This window comes from Rhopilema esculentum, chromosome 7 (assembly GCF_057945365.1).
Source record: "Rhopilema esculentum isolate cy_ngs chromosome 7, ASM5794536v1, whole genome shotgun sequence".
Classification (NCBI taxonomy): Eukaryota; Metazoa; Cnidaria; class Scyphozoa; order Rhizostomeae; family Rhizostomatidae; genus Rhopilema; species Rhopilema esculentum.
The window spans coordinates 7,621,181-7,642,640 of NC_142821.1; the positions used below are offsets into that span (position 1 = coordinate 7,621,181).

General features: G+C 35.1%; 3 protein-coding genes across 4 annotated transcripts; all 3 read left to right on the plus strand.

Moving 5' to 3' along the window:
* Nucleotides 1-1,132: 1,132 nt before the first annotated feature.
* On the plus strand, nucleotides 1,133-7,466 carry LOC135683253 (histone H4 transcription factor). The gene is made up of 7 exons (XM_065198463.2): nucleotides 1,133-1,966; nucleotides 2,970-3,122; nucleotides 3,474-3,551; nucleotides 4,497-4,617; nucleotides 4,835-4,970; nucleotides 5,652-5,776; nucleotides 6,226-7,466. The coding sequence occupies exons 1-7, from the start codon at nucleotides 1,348-1,350 to the stop codon at nucleotides 6,785-6,787; spliced, it is 1,794 nt and encodes a 597-aa protein (XP_065054535.2). The 5' UTR covers nucleotides 1,133-1,347; the 3' UTR covers nucleotides 6,788-7,466.
* A 141-nt stretch (nucleotides 7,467-7,607) lies between these two features.
* LOC135683255 (beta-1,4-galactosyltransferase 2) lies at nucleotides 7,608-14,518 on the plus strand. The gene is made up of 7 exons (XM_065198464.2): nucleotides 7,608-8,574; nucleotides 9,182-9,297; nucleotides 9,684-9,800; nucleotides 10,407-10,594; nucleotides 11,234-11,356; nucleotides 11,957-12,052; nucleotides 12,949-14,518. The coding sequence occupies exons 1-7, from the start codon at nucleotides 8,061-8,063 to the stop codon at nucleotides 13,091-13,093; spliced, it is 1,299 nt and encodes a 432-aa protein (XP_065054536.2). The 5' UTR covers nucleotides 7,608-8,060; the 3' UTR covers nucleotides 13,094-14,518.
* A 173-nt stretch (nucleotides 14,519-14,691) lies between these two features.
* LOC135683256 (CUE domain-containing protein 1) lies at nucleotides 14,692-20,906 on the plus strand. Of its 2 annotated transcripts, none has more exons than XM_089109350.1 (6): nucleotides 14,692-15,774; nucleotides 16,780-16,953; nucleotides 17,827-17,887; nucleotides 18,453-18,523; nucleotides 19,124-19,194; nucleotides 19,479-20,906. In XM_089109350.1, exons 1-6 carry the CDS (start codon nucleotides 15,030-15,032, stop codon nucleotides 19,584-19,586), a joined length of 1,230 nt encoding a protein of 409 aa, XP_088965476.1. In that variant the 5' UTR covers nucleotides 14,692-15,029; the 3' UTR covers nucleotides 19,587-20,906. The 2 variants fall into 2 exon arrangements, with proteins under 2 accessions (XP_088965476.1, XP_065054537.2); XM_065198465.2 differs by having other exon boundaries at nucleotides 14,694-15,774; nucleotides 18,450-18,523.
* The last annotated feature ends 554 nt before the right edge of the window (nucleotides 20,907-21,460 follow it).

The following is a 21,460-nucleotide window of genomic DNA, read 5'->3' on the forward strand; positions in this document are numbered from 1 at the left end:
TCACGATCGATAACTCATCTAATACAATTGATGATATAAAAGGTCGACCAATAACACTACTGAAAAGTAACTGTAACCTTCATTTTCTTCATTTTATCTTGTTTTCTTCAGCGGGAAATACGTTTAAAGACAACTTTTGTTTGGAAGAATCCGATGAAAAGTTCAGCTAATCAGGAAATTTCCCCTAGTCTAGTGCCTCCCTTTACCTGACCGCTGTCTAGTGGTGTTGCTTAAATTTGTTTAATTTTGTGCGACTTTCTTGATTACGTGCGCGTCGTTTTCATTTTCGTGTTTATCAGTTTGCTTCAATGTTAATCGGTATTGAATCTACGCGACCAGTTTTGTTTGTATGGAAAAGAGTTTAAAAATAGTGCGCTGCAGTAATAGGCCACCTTAAAAACATACTGAGACTGGACTGTAACATATGTCAATAAGACTGGACTGTTGCATTCATTATACTAAAGGGTGTGCTAAAAGTATGGTGAATGAATCTTGGTAGAGCTACGGATCGGTCTCAAAGGCAATCCACGATAAAGGGTTTAAGCCATCTTTCAACCACAAATTGACCAATCAGTGATTGTCATTCCACGCATTGATAGACTGATGTTCTATTAAGTCACTTTTATATCTATCGATTGCCTTTAAGATCTCCCTGTTCTGTCATTTTTCTGTCACATATATAACAAATATGCTCTTGGCATTTCTATTTTAGGCTTATTCTTCCCATTCTATCCAGTTCTCACCATCCACTCATTTGCCCTGGCCTTTCTATTCTAGACATGCATATCCATGTTAATCAATGAGCTTACTGTTTGTAAATTTTCTGCAACGCTAACATACCCAATTTCGAATATCTGTCTGCAAGGCACTCGGGGCAAGAAAAAAGGTTCCAGATGAAAGTTTCTTACAGAAAAATGCAGGCACATCAGAGCGTTGAGAAAAGTGGAGAACAGGGAGTTAAACCGAATGAAAAGAGACTTGACTGGTGACCTATTTCTTGACTTTTTTCGTTTTCGGCGAAAAGTGAAGCTTTAACTCATAGCTCCCTGCTTGTGGTGCTTGATATGGGTACCCAGAATCCTACCCATTCTTCTCTGGGACTGCTGTGATGACGCGTTGAACTGGGAAGGAGAGCCCAATGTGTTCTCTAATTTCCTTTTGCGTCCGTCCACAGTTGGCGCGAACACTTTGGAGTGCCTGAAAATTTATTTTGAAGAATATAATTACAAGAAGCTCAATTCAATTACCTATTTTCAATCCCTTTGATAACATTTGCCTTCAATTTCACGAGAAGTAGTTACTGGTCAAAACTAAGCTTTTTCCATCAAAGGACAAGAATCTTCGATAATGGCGTCTGGGCCTAAATCCAATCTTGCTTCTGGCAAGGCAAATGATACAAGGGTTCTTGCATTGAAATGCAAATGGAATGGCTGCGGAACAACGCTTGCACTACCTGCAGATGGGTATCAGGCATTTGCTGAGCATGTTCTCAGACACTTAAAAAGCTATTTAGATGAAATAATGCCATGTAGAAATGACGAAGAAACAACACTTGCTCTGCCACTCAAATGTCTGTGGTTTGAATGCCAGTCAGAAATACGACGAAGTGTTGGGGAGTTTACGCGTCATGTTATGTTCCATGCCTATCATTCAAAACTGAAATGCCTTGGAGCTTTTATCGTGATTGCTGAAAAGCTAAGACAGTGTTCGTTTGATGTAGAAACACAGGATTTATTGCCAGATTTATCTGATCCGTTTCTCTGCAGGTGGGAATCCTGTGGCCTTGAATTTTATTGCCCAGATCAGTTTTATAGACATGTAGACATGCATGGTCACGAAGCACATCGTGAAGATGTTTTAGTTACAACAGGAGAAAAAGTGAAGGCTAAGAATGATGGAGAATTTGAAGAAGAGTTAGAAGGGCTAACTGTCCAAAAAATGATGCAATCTGTATGCAGGTGGGAAGGTATACACTTTCTTTTGTTCTTGCTGTTCTTGCCATTTTTATGAAGAATGCTTGTTTTAAGTTCTTAAAACAACAAATGACTATTCCTCATGTTGGTATGTTCTTTACTGCAAAACTTGAAGACAGACCGTTTGGTTAAGATAGGCCAAAGCAAAATTATCAAAATTCTGTCCAAGAGTGCATTCAAAGCTCTCTAAATTCTTGTTTGCTAATATTGCATGTATTCTATAAAAGGTTTTCTGGATGCTAGCAATTTTTTACATTCTAATAGGAATTCCAGTTGTAGGAATCATGAAGTTTAGGACATTGGTTTGAAAAGCATAGCTTCTCGGATCTTAAGACCATCTTTGGATGCTAGGTAGAAACAAATACAAATACAACCTAAGTCAGGGAACTCAGCCAGACTACAAGAACAATACCACAGGTTGCAATATACTCTGACTACCTTTTGGCATTACAGAGAGATTAAAAACACTTTACATTTGAAAAACATTGCTGAGGTGAATGGGCCGAGTTGATTTGCTCAAAGCAAACAGTACTAAGATGAAGTATGCAGTAAACTTAAGAATGTTGATTTGGAACACTCTTGTCGTCGTACAATAAGCTACTAATTTTGTATCAACAGGTAAAAAGAATATTTTCACATAAGGTCCAACATCACATTCAAGTAGCTCAAAACAAAACAAGAGAAAAGGCAGTTATTGAGCTTTGCAATAGTAATAATAATAAGCTACCTTACTGAATCATGAGATATATCTGTTTCTTTACATGGAGCTTATTTACCCTGAAATAGCTTCTTCAGTCTTATTTTGACATCTTTTTGGGGAGTATAAAAAAAATTGAAATCCTGCCAACAGATTGAGAAGTATAACTGGAAAGTTTACATTTTTACCAATGTTGTTAGCATGAAGTTTTATATAGCCCTAGTAGTTGCATAGTCCACACATGAAGAAGATGTGTTATTTGTGGCTGTTTATAAAAAGACTTTGATTTTTAACTTTAGGATGTTCATATTTGGCAAAAGATCCTTGGAAAATCAAAGAGCACTGCAGAACTCATACTGGGGAAAGAAAAATAGCTTGTCCAAGTTGTGGAATGTTTTTTGCTAATAAGACTAAATTGGCAGACCATTTGATTCGACAAGATACAGAGCAATGTATGGATGAACCTGTGCCCTTATTAATCTAAAGATTAATTTATAAGATCTATAACTTTTTCTGTTTATAGCATGATACCTGAATATCACTTTGCAGGCTTAGCTATCAATTGCTCTAATCAGATGACTGACCTTTTGAAGCATATCAGCATAATGATTGATTACACAGTTGCGTTCTTTACTAGCTATTTTAAAGTCTTTTTCTTTATGTTTTACTCATTGAAGTGTTTGCAACAGAAAAACTTTTACTATGTTGCTATTTTACTTTAGTTAGACAGTTTAAATCAAGATACCATGCTTTATACAATTTCACACTAACTCATACTATATTTTCCAATTTTTTTCTTACAGATGAGAATTTTCAATGTTCTCATTGTTTGAAAAGATGTGCTAGTGAGAGACTTCTCAGAGATCATATGAGACATCATGGTATAACTCACATCATAAAATTTGTTTTTTCAAGTTGATATTTGAGAAGTTCTTGAGAAGTAATATTTCACTTCTGTTGTTGTACTTATTTTAATCAACAAGTGAGCATTAACAATTTTCTTCAAGTGAGCATTAACAATTTCCTGAAGCTTTCTTTTAAACCCTGGTTATGTTTAATGAAAGTTTATTAATCTTTTGCTTTATCAACTTATCTAGCTTTTCCTTGCACCATGTGCTTCTACACACTATTTTTTTAACAGACTCTATGTAAAATAGGCAATGTACGTACATGATACAAAGTAGATCACATATTTAAACACATTATGGTAAATGATATCAAGATTTTTATAAATAGTTACTTGTGATATTTTTCCCAGAAGCAATTTATCAGCAAGAAGGGTTTATAATTTAGTGAAAGTACACTAGAAGAGTTTATTTACATTTTCAGGACCTATAACATGATAGTGTTTGTACAACCAATGTTCCACTTCACCGTACAAACTCTCAAATATAATTTAGATTAACTTTAGTAAGTCCTTATCTTATTGGAGTGTGGAGTGCATTAACTCATGTTATGCATCCTTCAGTGGCCATTAGTTGTCTTATAAGTATTAATTTTATTGATAATATAGTCTTTATAATAATTTACTATGAAAATATAATTAATATAGTCTTTTTATATTTATACATGAACATTTATTTGTCTCAATGACTATAAATATAGTTGATAAATACCACTAGGCACATAAAAGTTTTTTGCTTTATTGCACAATGGTTTCTATAGAGTTGTATGTCTGTAATTATTTTCATTCCAAAATTTAGCAAGTTTCCATGTGTTCATGTAACCTTGGGTTTATTGTCAATGTTTAAGCAAAATAGTTTGGTTTGGCTAAACAATAAGAGTGGCATGTCAGTGTGATCATTATTTAAATGATTCTTTTTTAGTGAACCATGTGAAGTGCCCTCACTGTGATATGACATGTCCAAATCCGTCTGCTTTGAGAAGTCATTTGAAGTTCAAGCATTCCCTTGATCGTCCATTCAAGTGTTCTATGTGTGATTACAGGTAAAACTTTTGAATTTTTGTAACATGTACCTTTTTTAATGTGTTTTGTTGTTTATTGAAAACTTTTACTAATAAAATCTGCCTTATCATTCCATTGGCAATGTGAAAACCATTTGAAATTAATAGGTAAATAGGACTGAAGTAAACATTTTTTCTAAGTCTTCTGTTAAAACTTTTTTATCAAATTATTGTTTTTATGGGTTGTGTTTTTTTGTAGTTGTAAGACCAAACATGATCTTCAGAGGCATGAAGAAATTCATTTTGAAAAAAGATTTGGTTGTGAAGTTGAAGGTTGCTTTTATGAAGGAAAAACCATGTCTGGTTTGCGAGCACATGTTAAAGCAGTACACAATGTAAGTATGGCAATTTTGTACTTTCCTTGTTAAACCGTACTTGGTTAATGGGTTTTAAGATAGTGTTAAGCAAATGATTGATTGTGCAAGCAACTGCATTTTCTCCAGCTTCAATCAAGAAGAAATAAAGATTTAAAGCTAAAGGCAACTCCTCTGCTGTGTTTGTGTAAAATCAAGTTGTAGGAAAGATCTTACCACAGTCTTTTCACTTGTTATGATACATTTATCCCTTACAACACATACCCAGTCACACATAATTTCTTCTTGAATTTTCCGAACATTCAATTTAATGACCCCTCTTCCCGTTTAATCAGGCACCAGCGAGTACTCCTAGGATAACTGACCAAATTTATTAATGAATTAATGCTTTCCTTTTCTTTCTTGACCCTCCTCCACCAACATTTATGTTGCTTCGTAGATGCCAAAATATTCGAATGTTGCTTCGTAGATGCCAAAATGTTCAAATGTTGCTTCGTAGATGCCAAAATGTTCAAATGTTGCTTCGTAGATGCCAAAATGTTCAAATGTTGCTTCGTAGATGCCAAAATGTTCAAATGTTGCTTTGTAGATGCCTTTTTGTTAAAGATAAATTTTTCTTTCCAACCATGTCCGTTTTTAAACAGTGGATTGTATATCTCAACATCTGAAAAATTTCATATTTAATACTTTCCCCCTTAATAGCGAAGCGGTGTGAGGCAGTTCATGTGTCATATATGCGAAAAGACATTGTCACGTGGCTTTCTTTTGACGAAACATCTCAAGAAAGCTCACCATTTCAGCTGGCCATCGGGACACTCGCGTTTTCGGTAAGTTAGTATGTCACTTTACACTATAAATGTTTTGATTCACTCGGAAGTTCTTTCTTTAAGAGGTTTCTGAAACTGTCCAGTTTAATTTATAGAACAGCTTTCTTCTAATAACTTTTTCGATTACTCGATTCCTTCCTTTGATTTAAAGAGACAATATACAAGTTGTTAAATCAGTGTGTACTTTAAGGCTATCGTCAACATGTTTTATATTGTCTTCCAAAGGATTAAGAAATAGAGAAGAATAAAGGGGTAATTATTACCTATGTAACCAAATTAATATGTTAAGAATGGCTATTCTCCCCAGTTCACAAAATAATATGATCTCGCTCATATGCGCCTTATTGGTAGCATTTTTAAGCATGCCATAGCTATTTCTGAAGTAATGAAACATTTTCCCATATTTCAACTTTGTTTATTAACCAATTGGCTTTCTTTTTCTTTGCTAGTTATAAGCTCGATGAAGATGGATATTATCGACTACAAATGGTGCGGTTTGAAAGCGCTGAATTGACAGAACAGCTGTCTGGAGGGGAGAATTCTCGAGGCGATAATCTGTTAAACGGCGAAGAGGAATCAGGATCTGTTATTATTGATGAAAGTTCTATCCAAAACTCAGTGATCATGAGAGATTTGTCTGCAGAAGCTGCTGGTACTGATTCGGCTGTGAACTCTGTTAATTACAGCAGTAATGACAGCCCGGACCTTGCGCAAGCTGGATTGTCAGCCCCCCAACCAAACTCGGGGGTTGTCTCTCTAAACCTGAATGAAGGGTACGAAGTCCTTTTGCGATATTATGAAATGACAAAAGAAAATGAGAATCTGAATTCAGATTTTAAGTCTTCAAATCAAAATGTTGGCATTGCTGAGTATTTGGGGAAAGCTAAAGAAGTTGCAGAGTCCGAATATTATCAAGAGCGAATTGACAGAAACTCTGAAACGAAAGCAAAAAGAAAGCAACTGGCGATCGACCCAAAACACACCAAAAGACGAAGAAAAGATAATCGCTGAATTGACCTGTAAATAATTCGTTGCTAGATATCTGTGTTAATGATTTCAAGACTTCTTTTAATTCAGGGATCTAACCATTCCTATCTTTACCAACTGAACGCTCTGCTATTGGATGAATAGATTTACTGTTACTGTTGAACTGTAACGGTTAGGGCTATTTTCCTATCAAGCCTGTGAATCTGATTCACTGCATCAAAACTGTTTTAAAGGAAATCCACATTCAAGAGATACACTATGTGCCCAACGTCTAAGCCTATTTAAGAATACATAAATTTAGAAAATTAAAAGCCCTTTGCCCTAGAGCTTTATGGTATTCGGGTTACGCCAATTAATATTTAAAAAGTATGCAAGTATCTCGTAAACCCTATCGTGTATCCTAGCAAGATTGCAATGCTAGGAACATACAGCTGAATCCACTCGACTTGTATGTGCAGCCTCTGAAATACAGCCTTACATGTGCAGCCTTTTCCCGTATCACCACTAGGTCAGAGGATACAGCTTGACCATAACTTAACTGTCGTTGTCCCAAACCCTTCCTCAATGGCAAATGCTAACCACGAGACTTAAGAACAGCGTTTATATGATGAATGATCATGTTTGTTTTGTAAGTTTGTATTGATGATATTATTTCTGTTGTTATTGTTTGATGTTGATGATAGAAGATCTATTCTGTTTGCAACTTCTTCTTTTATTACGCCAACGTCTGATAGTGAAGATTTCAGACTGCTTCTGTTGAAAATGAATTAGCAAAGACCTTTTCACTTTTGTATAGGATTAGATAAGCAGACCACTTTGAGCTTGTATGTGCGGGAAACGTGCATTTGAATGACTTAACAGCCGCTAAAGTAGGCCTTGCAACCAATTATTGTTGAGTACATTCAGGCACGTGGTGTGTTATGTTCTTTTGTTTTCTTGTCCTAAGTGGGCGTGTTTGTTTCTGCGCTTAGCTAGTTTTTGTCCAAAACAAAACTATCATCCAAAGTGTTGCAACTACAGTCTGTAAACTTCTGCATGAGTCTGGCAGGTCTTTAATAGCATCATCGACTTTGATAACAGTAAGCAAGTATGCTTCTCTGACATTGTTTTACTAGGCCCAAGTCTCTCAGTGTTTCCATGGAAACATTAATCTATAGTTCTGAGATGTTTCATTTAGGTGTTTACTGGAAAGCACGTGGTTATTGTAGGATAGCACAAGCACAACCATACCTTTGAATTGCTTAGCAACGAATTGAGATTTGTAGACTGACCGAAGCTGTAAAAACATATCGATATCATGTTTAAAGGAAACAAATTCAAAACTTTACGCTATATGTTAGCATCCAAAAGACTTGTGCTTTTATCAGTCTCAGTAATTTGTATTATAGTTGCGCTAATTTTAATTGGGAAAAGTCAGTCTAAAAACAGAGGAAATATCTTGCCTCACTGGTTTAGTGCAATAAATGCAAGACGAAGTGGTGTCGACATTACAGCAATATCATGGGCAAAGCGCCATCGTCCAGCGCTCCATGGATCAAAGTTAGCAGACGAGATAAGCTGGGAAATACGTCGAAATTTGAGCAGAAGTGAAATGAGGCTAGTAAAGCAACGACTGTCAAGGCACAAGACATATGTTAGCAACTATACGACCTGTCTGAAGAAAAGGTTTAAAGAATTTGAGCGAAATTTGCCCAAGAAGTTGATGAGGTTCCCACCAGCGTTTAATGAACTTATGATGCAGCTACACAAAAAATGCAATGCTGAAATCCTTGGAGGAGGAGAGAGATGTGGTCCCAAGCATCAGAAGCTGGGTTAGTCTAGTTTTCAAATGACTTTTTATGGGCTTGCTCTCTAAGCATTTTTTTCTGTTATATTCTGTCAATAACTTTTAATAAAAAAGAATCTTTTGAAGAATGATTATTCTATTAAAGCATATGTTATATTGCCCCTAGCAAATGAAGACAATGGAAGCCCAGTTTGTAACGCAAAAGCAGAGGATAAAAGTTTCATAGGCCACATTGTATAATCACTATTGGATGTGGCATGTCGCTCTGAATTATTCAATTAATTGTATAATTCCCAACGACAACATGATATATTATGTAGCATTCCAGTATAAATTATTCTAGTCTTAAGAAAAATGTTTGGCAGGAAAGGAAGAAGAAGATTTGATATACTATGGTACACTATGGTATCAGCGTGTGGCCAGAAATACTTGCTTTCTTCTGATTTGTTTTTACTTTCTTTTTTAACATCTGTCCCAATCAAATGCCACGGAATATTTGCGAACAAATTATGTCATTCTGAAGGTCTTAGCGTTCTACATGAATTTGAATCTTCTCTTGTACTGTCCTTGCATGACATGTCAATGCAACTAAACTGTATTTGATAACACATGGCATGATTTCACAATTCTAGCTGGACATCTTTATGTAAATAAAGACGTATTACCGATGGATAAATTGAAGAAAGAGCTGTCTACTGTTCGACTTGGCGGCCTGTGGAGCCCCAGTGACTGTACGCCAAAGGCAAAGGTATGTCAAAGCATTGAAGCTGAGATATATCTGTTATGAAGTAGTTGCTGAAGCAGACATATCATTGAAGAAAATGGTTTAAATTAGTAATCATAAAGACTTATTCAGTAATGCAGATTACTTAAATCGTATATTTTTTAAATTATCACTAAAACTCAGCTTGGTTTGTTTAAAAGAAAGTAAATTTAAGACTTTTAACAATAAATGTTAGGATGAGGAATAACATATTCAATCTGTTTTTCTAAGATGAAGTCTGGGTAACATTCTTAATCCGCTCCTCTACTACCTGCTATGCGATAAAAGTGCATTAGATACCCGTAACTTTTAACTTACTTGTTTGCCTATTCTTTATGATAATGTTCTGTTTCTTAATCATCGATTTTTAGCTAGCTATTGTGATACCATTTCGAAGAAGGGAACACCACTTGCCTGTACTCCTTCGGCAACTCCACCCAGTGCTACAAAGGCAAAAACTGCTATACCGAATATTTGTCATTGAACAGGTAACAGTTAGATGCGAAAATAATTAATTTGCTTTTATTTCTCTTAACAGCAAGTAAATCTTTATTTTGAGAAAGTAACAGAAAAATTTGGCTTACACAAATAAAATTTGGTTATCTGACGATATTCCGATCCAATGTACTGAATCTGGAATCATACAAAGAAATAATTTAACAAAATTTGCGTATTGCTATAAACGATGAGCTACGGTGCTGGACCACTGCTGTATCAATCTTTTATATTTTTAAGTTTTATCCAGTTAAGATAATTAGTATACATAGTTGCACACATACATATTTGACATGCAGTATGATTAAGTTGAAATGGAATGGTTAATTATGTTTAATTCATACTTTGATTTTGCCATTAAATCGCTTTTAATTTTTAGACTGTCAGTCCTTTTAAGATAAATTCTTTTAATAAAGTTACATCATCCTTCTTGCTATAACTCGTTGATAGCTAAGATTATAAGCCTAAAATGCGAACCATTGATAAACAGTAAGTTAACACTCTTATTATGTGGATAATTTGTATTAAATAATTGTGTCTAGAAAGTTCAGTTGCATTCTGTGTCAATGATCACTCCCAACCCTCCCTCTTTTTCTTAGGTAGACATGTACCCTTTTAACAGGGGGAAATTGATGAATGTTGGCTTTGTTGAAGCAAAAAAGGTCTTCAATTTTGATTGCTTTGTCTTCCATGATGTTGATTTGATCCCCGAAGACGATCGCAACGACTATGGCTGTCCATCATCACCTCGACATTTGTCTGTTGCCGTTGACAAGTTCGATTACAAGTATTTATTTTAATTTCTTAAGTCGTTGTTCCTATTCTGGATTTAGTTTTTGGCCTTATTTGCATCAGAAAAGCTCCCATCGCCTTGACTCGAATAACTATATTCAAAACCACCGCCAGTTTTACATCAATGCCTGCATAAAAGTGAATCCATAGTTTCCACTTTGGCTTTCAAAGTTACTTTCTTTGGTGTGTTTCTGCTTACAGAAGGACTCAAAGCCAGGGACTACAAAGGCGGGAGGAAAGAGGGGCTACGGGGGCTTTAGTCCCCCAAGAAATTTCACAAATGTACCTTAAGCCATAAAAAAGTCGCTCTTGCTTTGGTTTTAAGCAAAATTTTCTTGCCCATACAATCTGTAATATGCTCCACGGTCCTTGCTCAAAGCTGTAATTTATTTTCCAGCAACTTTGATTAAATAATTGGCACTTGCAATTGTGGATATTACGACAAGTTTAAAAAATCATATCATGCCCTTTGAGGCCCGTGCATACATTCTACCGCGTGCTGGTGAAAAACTGACTTTTATTGGTATTATTAATTATTACTTCTACTGCAATTCTAATATGCATGATTGATGACAAACCTTTTGATAGAAAAACTACAAATTAATATGTATAATGATTCTGTTTTGCGTTCTAGCTTGCCATACGCTGGAATTTTCGGTGGTGTTGAAATGTTTACAAAGGAGCATTTTCAGATGGTGAATGGATTTAGAAATTCATATTGGGGATGGGGTGCAGAAGATGATGACTTATACAGAAGGTATTTGTGTCGTTGGTATTCTCTAAGCGAACTTCGAAGTCTATCTTGTTTATAAGGCAATATGATACAGGTTTCTGCCATGAAAAAATGATCAACAGATACTTGCAGGTGAATGAGGAATTACGTACTAACAGAAAATATTCTTATATTATTGAAGATAAATATTTTTATACGAAAAATTTTATAGAAGATCGCTTTCTTTGGATAGACGGGTTTTCTGATTCCAACCACATAATTTTATCCACATGATAGAACAAATATTTCAAAAAGATTGTTGTCACTGCCTCATTTTATCTAAGACCCCCTTCAAATTCCTTTGCAGCAGATCATTTAAATATACATTAGAACTGTGTTTTTGTTACATTGTGAAACTGTGAAAACAAGCACCCATCCAGCCATTGTAGCGTTTACATGCCGTAAGAAAATGGACAAAAATAGCAATCCGTTAAACAAACATACCAGCTCAGAATACCCAAACCTATGGATGAGTAAAGAAGTTCTCTAGAAGGCTAAAATTGATGTAGATTAGCTACTTACATAAACAGCAGACTTTTATTGCAGCCCTGTTGTTTGTATCTTGCGTTCCTTATCTCATCGCAGGACCGTCAAGGTTGGTTTACAGTTAACCAGGCCATCAATGAAACATGGGCGTTATACTATGATAAAACATCCATCATCAGAAACTCCACCAGACAGGTAAGCAAATTAAATACGACAAGTAGCGTACTAAATGTAGATCTGAGCCGAGGACGCCAGAGAAAGGGGGCCAAGATGAAGGTGCAAAAGGAAGGGGTAAGGGGGCCTATTTTATAAAGGTGTTTTTGTAATTATAAATAATTTTCTCATTTTTTGTAATTTATATGACTTTCTGATTGTAGAGTCTTTCAATCGATATTCTTGTTGATTTGTCGGCATTCTACTTAATTTACAAAACTTTATTTCGTGTGTCAGAAGTTTGCCCGTCTCCAAAATGCCTATCAAATCAAATCAAAGTTGGCTGTTACAAAGCAAATGCCCTATGTCCGATAGCTTATCTCTTTGCACTTTAGTTGTTTCGGCGTCTGTTTTTACACAACACGTTTTGCAAATATCAAGCTCATTATTAGATTTCTATGATGCATTTTTTTTAAAAACTAATAGGTAAATCAAATGATAAGAGCTTTTTGAATTTTCAAAATAACCCTTTGCTTTTGTGCAAAAGGTTTCATTTTTTAAGGCCTATAAAGATTATATTGAAATGTATCGTTAAATTCATGATTCGATGAAAATTTAGTGTGTACACATCGTTCTAACAAAAACAGGTTCTAACAAACCACGCCTATTTTAGGTTGAATGCTTAATCATTTGTTTAAAAATCTTTAAGTTTTCAATCTAAAAATATAAAAAGGCTTCCAAATTCTCATATTTCATCCTCAAGTGAAGATTTGTTTTCTCAATTGTTATTCTATTAAGGTTAGTAGTTAAGTCACGTCAATGAAACGTTTATATTTTTTTACACCACAAAATTGCAAGGTTTGCATAAAATGTATCATAAAAAGACACTGTCTGTATCACTGCTTATTTATATATGATCGGAATGTTTCATTTTTTAGACTCGACAAACTAGGGGTTGCAGAGAATGCATTAACCTCAGATGGGTTACTGTCATTACACTACAAGCGTTTATCAATTCATGAAAACTTGCTCTACACTCTTGTGAGGGTAAATTTGAGAATGGAGGATGACATGGTGTACTAGTAATACTGCTGTTGAGCTAGTTTAAAGGCAATCTGTCTCGTTGTGGATTGGTTAACGAGAACAATAGCTGGAACAATAGCCTAAACACGATTCCAGCGCTCCGCCATATTTTTACAATTCGATAAATTAAAGGGAGACTGGAAACAATAAAAATCCCTTTGTTCTTATAACCAATCAACTTCGTGACAGATTGTCTTTAATGACGAGATGACGGTGATAGCATTGCTAAACGTAAAATCTATCATTGTTACCAATAAAGATGCAAAAATGAAGAATGAGGGCTTATATTGGTTTTCACCTGATTGAGAAGATACCCCAAATGTGAGTCAGAAAGAGACAAAAGTTGAAGAGCTGAAATCATTGCACATACAAATTTTGTATAAAGCCAGAAGGCAACATTCCACGATTAATTTTCTACATAAAATAAAATGCGATTTATGTATAAATTCTTTAACTTACTAGTTACTTAGACCTATAAATACAGAATACAATTCACGGCTTATTATTTGTTGTTTCCATCCTTTGTTTATTAAAACTAGCCAAAGCTTGATGTTGGTATTTTTTGATGCGTTGGGGCTCAGCTCAGGTTCTGTTGACATTATTCTTAATTCTGCATTGATTTTCATATAAGCATATATCATTAACTGTTTCTCAGACCACTGAATAACAACTTTTGCATGACATATTTAATAGCACGGTTCATTAGCTTATAGGATTTTCAAAAATACATTATTCCTCTTCTAATTTTTAATCTGAGGCTGGCTATCTTCGAAACGCTCTTCTTATTTCTTTGGAAAATATCGACTCACTGTTCTTCAAAAAGTGCGCTTTTAAAAAAGAGTGAAATAATTTCAGGATTTTGATTATTCATGTTGCTGAAGGTTGAACAACAAATTTGTAGCTCATATCTGTTTTTAGAAAATCTTACGTCCTGTTTGTGCCAATTTTGAAACTGTTTACCGGGTACACGCCTTTTTATAAAAACACTTGGCACCAGTTTCATCCTGGAGTTTCTTATTTTTTGTCTAATTTTTGCCTAACGTGTTTCTTATTTTGTTTCTTTTTTCTAAGTAGGTTTCCTGTGCATTGTAGGGTCCGGACATAACATGTGATTGATAAAGTAATTGATTCTATTTTGCTTATCGCTTTCTGTTTTTCTGTTGCTATTTTTTCGTTTTTCAATTTTTGCTTTAATTCTATTTCTTCAGTTTCGTTGAATGTCAGCCTACCAACCTGTCTTGTTTCTCATGTTGTTCCTATTTTTTGGCCAAATCTCAGCCTGATTATAACGGTCGTTTGTTTTTATAAAATAAAGCGTGTTCGTGCTGTCAAAATTGTTAGCACTCCTTTAATTTAATCAAAACACACACGCATTTCGTTGTTTTTCATAGCGTAACTTAATTAAAATAAAGGTTGAAGTTTTAATACCAAAAAAGTTCTTGTCATAAGTATTGGACAACAAGGAGAATGTTTCGAAAGGAAGAACACACTTTTCCTCATTCTTGGGGCCTTTACGTCATGTTACATTGATTACGTTTAGCCTCTCTTCACAAATGGTTTAGCCTCAGTGCCAGTCAGTATATTGTTTGGGTTTGTTTTTGGTAGCCGAAGGTAGAGAGAACGAAAGGAAAATCAGAGGCTTGGCTGCGTTTTGCGAAAGAAACATTGTTTTTAGAACCAATCATATCATTTATATTATGAAATAATTTAGCCTAAAGCTTCTTGATTCCAAGTCGCAAGCTGTGACGAGGGCATACTCAACGAGAAAAGCGTAATAACACTTTGGCTGACTTCCGACATGACAACCGGCCTACTTTTGATTTGACCGCAACAAATTCGCTTTACGGTATTCACTTGTTTCTACGAGACAGCGTTAGATTGAAGGCCGCTGCCATTAATGATTAATCAAGTTGTGCATCCTTAGCTTAACTCAACTATGGAAGCTGCTTCGCATACTCGGCACGGACCCAGTCGTCAACAGCACAGGAGAATGAGAACTGCAGTGGAAACGGATAGAGAGATTGGCGATTTAGGCGGAGGTTTGCCAGTAGAGAGATCGAAACCAAAGAAGCAGCTTAATTTTTATCAAGCAATGAGTGACTTTCAGACAATGTTTCCTCACATTGAAAAAGATGTAATCGAAGCTGTACTCAGGGCAAATGACGGTGTTGTACAAACGACCATTGATCAGCTCCTTATGTTATCTGATGGTGCAGAAACTGATGGGAATAAACAGGACGATGTTCCCCATTTACCGAATTATAACGAGAGCCAGACTTATGAAGACGATCCACCTCCTGCTTATTCTGAAGTTGAAAGTCAGATACTCAATGAATTTGTACGGGAAAGACAGGAATTCCAACATCAAGGACAACCAGATTCTACAGATAACCTAACAAATAGAGTGAGAGAAAGGTCAACGCGCTGGAATCCAGCACTTTTAGGACCTTTACCCCCTGACTTTTTAAGATTATCTGATAGTTCTCCAGAAAGACCTTTTTCAGAAGATTCAATGGAAGTAACAAGTCAGTGTATCCAAGAGACTGCCAAGGATAATTTTCTCTCTGACAAGGACTTAGAACAATTTCTCGAAGATGAAAAGCTAGCAATGTTCCTTCAAAATGAAGAGTTTATGCGACAACTCAGAAGAGATCCAGACTTTCTTATGTCTCTAGAAGAAGGTAATATCAGATCTAGCTTAACCTTCCATTTACGAAAATGGAATGAATTTACTATTTCCTAATGCCCATTAAATAGTGGGACAGAATGCATTTGTAGCTATGCATTGCAAATAAATGACTTTTTCTCCAGGGGTATTGTATTGCTGCTTTCAAGGGACATAGGGCAACCTAGTACTTTGTTATTGTTTTGCTCTAAATCGTTTGTCTCCGCTTCCTTGGGGGTTCCTTGTATCGAATTGTCAAGTGATGACATCACTAAAAACATGTTTTTAGAATTTTGGAAATTTGTTCCCATAACCTGAAAGAGCATTAAGAAATACCCCTAAATCTGCAAAATCAGTTAAAGGTATTACAAATTGGCTGAGATATGACCAGATGAGCACAAGCTCTGGCCCCATCAAACCTCTGTAATTTGGTCTCAGTTCATAATTTCATGAACTGAGCCAAAATAATAGAACCCTTTTAGCAAACTTCAAATCTTCTATCAGCCATAGCTCACCTGATTTTTGAAAAATTTAACTGATTTTGCATATGGGAGTTTTTCATTGTGTTCTTTTATGTTTTGTGGTCTACATTCAAAAATTCTGAAAATAGTTTTTTTGTGATGTCACATTTGAGAACTCTATTCTACAATCCTGGAAAAAATAGTGGAGACTTTCAAAGGAAAATTGGTATTTCCTCTTTCCTTTAAAGAATGAATCCCCCTCCCCCAATTCAATGTTGAATGCCTGCTTTTGGTAGAACTACAGATCCAACATTGATTGAGGGGAAAGGGGGAGATTTTAAATTACAGGGGCAACATAAAGTAGAAAATTGCATTTTGTCTCAACAATTTTATCTGGTATTGTAGCTTTTATTTATTCTTGCCACTTTGATGAAAACTATGATGACAATAATTGGCTGAGTATAATGAATGTCATGTTTTAATATTTCACTAAATCAAAATTGGATCATGAATCTGCTGACCAAATAAAAATTGTGGAATCAAAACTATTTTTCCCATAGATCATAGAAGGTTCGTACACTCACAATCAGGCCCAGTTGTTGCAGATGGGGCTGCATCACCTCCAGAACATGGAGCAAAACCAATTCCTTCTGGTGGAGCACGACCTAGATATTCAAACACAACAGGCCATGATGATGTGGCATTCAATAGAAAACTCAAACACATGGGCAAATGTATGTCATATAGAAATAGCTATTTGGAAAATTTATTTTATATCTATCACTGACAGAAAACACTAAGCAACTCAGAGATGCACATGAATCAGAATTCTAACTTTAATTGGTCAAAATTATGGTTTGAGAATAATTGGAAGACATGTAGAAATAAATAAGATGTTGATTTCCTTGTCAGATTAAGATCAGAAATCTTCATCTGGCAATAATGTTTCTTGATATCATATTTGATTATGTTTTTTTGCCACCAAATTCCTTTACATGAATAGGTAACTAGTCCTTTTAATATATAAGGTTTCAAATTTCACAAGATAAACTACATTATTCTTCTTGCCATAACTCATAAACTGGTAAGATTTTAAGCCCAATGACAATATCCACAGAACCTAGAAACAAGTAGCACAAGGTAAGCTTGCAGTTTGAAATTATTACAAAATTCCATTCTGTATCTCCTCTGCCAAAATATGGTCAATTTTCCTGGTAGCATAACACCTCTAGGCATTACGCCATTCAATTTGAATCCCCAGAACTGCTGCAAACTACCTATTTGTACAGTGATTTAGGGATGATTCTTAACCTCAACTGTAAGAACTCTTTGAAAGACTCATAACATGACCATTGATGGGCTTGATCTTGATAAAAACATTTTTCAAAATTGTTATGAAGCATGCACTCTCCTCCACAGATGCTCTATTGTATAAGGAGATAGGAAGTGAATAGGAGAAGGAAAGTGGAAGGGCTCCTCCCTTTTTCCTTTTCTTCTGCAGTTCCTTTTTTCCTTTTTCTCTTCCCTAACACCCTTGCCAATAGCCTCTGTGGAGAGGAGTATGGGACATTGACCATAATGATGAGTTCTTAACATCTTGTTTTCAGCAACACGAAAAAGGCTAGCCAAAATGGCCAAGAAGTTTTCAAGAAAAAAGTATCAAAAATTGTATCCTTCATCATTTGTCAGTACTTTCTAAAATACGTAATTAAATCATGGTGCCTCAGATAAAAGACTGATAGACAGTACCTAGCATTCTGTTTGCACATAGTAGATATTTTTGAAGACTTCTTGTTTGACCATTTCATGAATGTTTTTAAAACGTTTTGTAAGCTTGCTGGCCAGTGTGATACACCTTAAAGAGGCTTGATCATATGTTTTGAGAGAGCTTAGTTTGCTGCACTGCCTGCATATCTGTTGGAAAACGTTTACACTAAATGGTAGAATGACAAAAACGACTCTGACACCTGACCATTAGTAAGGCAGCTTCTAAATGTTTTATTAGTATAAAGTGGTTAGCTTACATTGTGGATCCTTTCTAAAGTAATATTTTTCATTGTTGTGTCCACTGAAATTTTTAAGGTTTTCATTTTCTCTCTAAAAAGTTTTTTTGCCAAATATATTCTATGCTGTGCAGCAGTTTTCACATTAAGCACAAGAGCTAAAATATTATTTACAGCTCTCTGTACCTTTATTATAATCTGTTTGCATTTCCTTGACATTGTGTCAGCAGTTCTCCAGTTGCTTCTTCTACTGCTAATCTGTTGGAAGAAGACAGTGAAAATGAGGACTCTAAGGGATTGGGTAAGGATTACTTTTTCTGGTGTATGGTTTTGAGTTTGCAGTCACGAACAAGCATTATTAATGTAGAGCTATTGAAGATATGTATGGCATTTCTTTCCATTTGTACCTTGCAAACTTTACTTTTAACCTTTAGCTTTATTGATGTTGTGGACAGTTAGTCAAAATTTTGGGCTCATTATCTAAGCAGTTCCAAGCTCAACCATCATTGGTATCACTTTCCACTAGCCTTCAAACGGCGGTGAGTGGAGGGTGTAAGAGATGAAAACTAAATTTTACCGACATAAATTCTTTTGTTTCATTTGGCACACAATTATTTTGTCAAAAATGTAAATCTACCGACTCTGAAAGTTTTGGAGGCACCCCCCCACACTCCCTGCATGCTATGCCCCTGCACTTTAGCTTCAGAGTTGTGGTCAATATTCAGTAGTTCTATAATATATTACATCATCATTTAAGATTTGCCCATCATCATTATCCCTTTTATTTTGGCTAAAAGGAATGTTTCTAGCATTATCAGAAATGCTGTCAAATCAATGCTGGACCAATATTCTTTCCTTTGATGTAAATCTGAGTTGATGTAAATTTTTTTTGATTTTCTAGAGGGTATTCAGGAGAATGAAGATGAAGTTTCTCATGACCGAGCATACAGAAGGATGCCAAACAATGATATGGTCTGTTGTGTTGTTTACCATGTATCATTTTTCAGTAGCCAGATTCTAAATTTGCTACCTAGTATGAAACATGAAACTAGGTGCTTTCCAGGACACAGGCTTTTTTTAATCATTGTTACCTATGCTGGGTCTCCTTTAGTTAAAAGCCATGTCATGGAAAATTTGCAATTGACCAGGCACTGCCCATGCCCGCTTGGCTTGTTACTAAGACTGAAGCAAATTTTAACTGCTTACTTAGGTGTGTGACTCGGTGTCTTGTTTTGTAACAATTGTGTCTTTTTTAGAATGGCGGAAGAAGACTCCCTCAGGTGTCAACTGAAAGAAAAAGAGCCAACAATGAGCCAATTGTATTTTACAATGAAGATGACGAATTTTCCTATAAGAGCGATTAGGGTGTTTTCATGCTGTTAAGAAACTTACAATGTACTTTTCTTATGGAGTACACAAGTTTATCGGTATGAAGTAATTTCGTGTCCATTGTAGTCAGTTAAACATTGCAGAAAAATTGGCAAATAGTCCGCTATGAGAATATCTTAGGCATTTCTCAACATTAAAAAAATCTATATAATTTTGTACATAACAACCACACATCTTCTCGATTCAACTATTTTAAAGGAATGTCGTTTGTATTGTAGATGACCTGGAACTGTTCTGGGAATCTACATTGTAAGCAAATTAATTGTATCATATCATTTCTGTCTTCTCAAGCAGGTTTTCTTCTTTGAGCAATGTAATCATTGTTATTATTCATCCGTTTCTTATATTGTATATCCCCTATAATTATTAGCTTTGATGAAGTATCATCATTCGACGATAATTTTACGACTTTTCTTAAATCAAATAAGAACTGCTTTTCTCTTTATGATTATCCCTGCCTAGGTCCACCATTTTACTTCGAACTATCGACACTTTCCCCTTCTAAAGTTTATATGAATTGACGTTGTCTATATTACTTATGATATAAGTCGCCATTCCTATAACATAAGTGTCATATTAAAATGACTTGATAGTTTTGGGATGTGTCAATTTACCTAAAAATAAATTCCCAGGAAAATAAATGGTAACGACAAAAAAATAAAGAAACAACTATATAAAGTTTTGAATTTTCACCTTCTTTAAGAAATGCTACTTTGTATGAATATTAATTGAATCGAGGTAGATGTCGAATAGCCATCAATCTACGTTGTTATTCTTGAGATGAACGATATCGTAAGTTTTTGCCAGATTTTACTGGCAAGTATTTCATTGTTATGTAACTTCACCACAAAATTATGCGTGTATTTTCACATCACCTTACATAAATAATGGCCAGATCTTATGTATACAATTTCAGTATTATGTGTATATTCAGTTAACGAACGGCTTGTCAAATGCAAGTAGTTTAATTATCGTGTTAGCAATATTTTGATCACAGTAGCAAGTACACTAAAGTTATACTGTTCAATATTCAAAGGTAGATTATCTAATTATGGACAGATAGAGAATTTTATGGTAACAAAGGCCTACGAAACTTTGTTTATTAGTTGTACTCAGTTTTGTAAGGTGTTTGTACGGTGACATCACAAAGTTTGATTTTTCTCCAAATATCCTTTGTACTACTAACTCTATTGCTATTTTATGAATTCCACTGTCAATTCTAGAGTCGCATAATCAAACCATAAAATGGAATGTTTAACATAATTCTTATTACGATCTTTACCACATGGTGTTTACGATGCTTTAGCTTTTCTCTGTTTTGTTCTGTTGTAGACTTTCCCAAAATATTCGTACTGCTAGGACGAATCCAAGCTGCGAAGGAGAAAAAATAGAGGTCTATGATTTCTCCTTCTCAGCGTAGATATGCCCTCGCAGCATGAATGTTCGCATGGCAGATTTAACAACAAAAATTAGTTTAGTTCAGTGCACTGCTTATTTCACACCAGTCATATGAAGAGAGACCTCTTCAGTTAAGAAAGTTAAACTGGCATTTAATATTTTGTTTTTATCTAATTATGTCTACTTAATCACTATTATTTTTGTCTGTTGCCTTTTCTCGCTTATTCACTAACTGAAGAGTCATAGGTCTGCTTTTCAATTTTTACGACTAGAACAACAAATTAACAACTATAACAGCTTCCAATATAGAACGACTAGATTCCAACCTTAATTTAGAAAAATACAGCCCTGATACTCAGCAGCAGAAACGTTTGGTAGAAATGACTGTGTCAAAAATTGTGAAGTAAACTTATTTTAATTAAACATTGAATATGGCCATCGCTTTTGAAAA

Excerpts from the sequence above, each read along its gene's own strand:
- LOC135683255 (XM_065198464.2), top strand. The coding sequence starts at position 8,061 with ATGTTTAAAGGAAACAAATTCAAAACTTTACGCTATATGTTAGCATCC. Across the intron at positions 10,595-11,233 it reads GTTGACAAGTTCGATTACAA|CTTGCCATACGCTGGAATTT; the intron begins GTATTTATTTTA and ends TTTGCGTTCTAG. Across the intron at positions 12,053-12,948 it reads TCAGAAACTCCACCAGACAG|ACTCGACAAACTAGGGGTTG; the intron begins GTAAGCAAATTA and ends TTCATTTTTTAG.
- LOC135683256 (XM_065198465.2), top strand. The coding sequence starts at position 15,030 with ATGGAAGCTGCTTCGCATACTCGGCACGGACCCAGTCGTCAACAGCAC. Across the intron at positions 17,888-18,449 it reads AGAAAAAAGTATCAAAAATT|CAGTTCTCCAGTTGCTTCTT; the intron begins GTATCCTTCATC and ends ACATTGTGTCAG. Across the intron at positions 19,195-19,478 it reads GGATGCCAAACAATGATATG|AATGGCGGAAGAAGACTCCC; the intron begins GTCTGTTGTGTT and ends TGTCTTTTTTAG.
- LOC135683253 (XM_065198463.2), top strand. The coding sequence starts at position 1,348 with ATGGCGTCTGGGCCTAAATCCAATCTTGCTTCTGGCAAGGCAAATGAT. Across the intron at positions 1,967-2,969 it reads ATCTGTATGCAGGTGGGAAG|GATGTTCATATTTGGCAAAA; the intron begins GTATACACTTTC and ends TTTTAACTTTAG. Across the intron at positions 5,777-6,225 it reads TCGGGACACTCGCGTTTTCG|TTATAAGCTCGATGAAGATG; the intron begins GTAAGTTAGTAT and ends TTTCTTTGCTAG.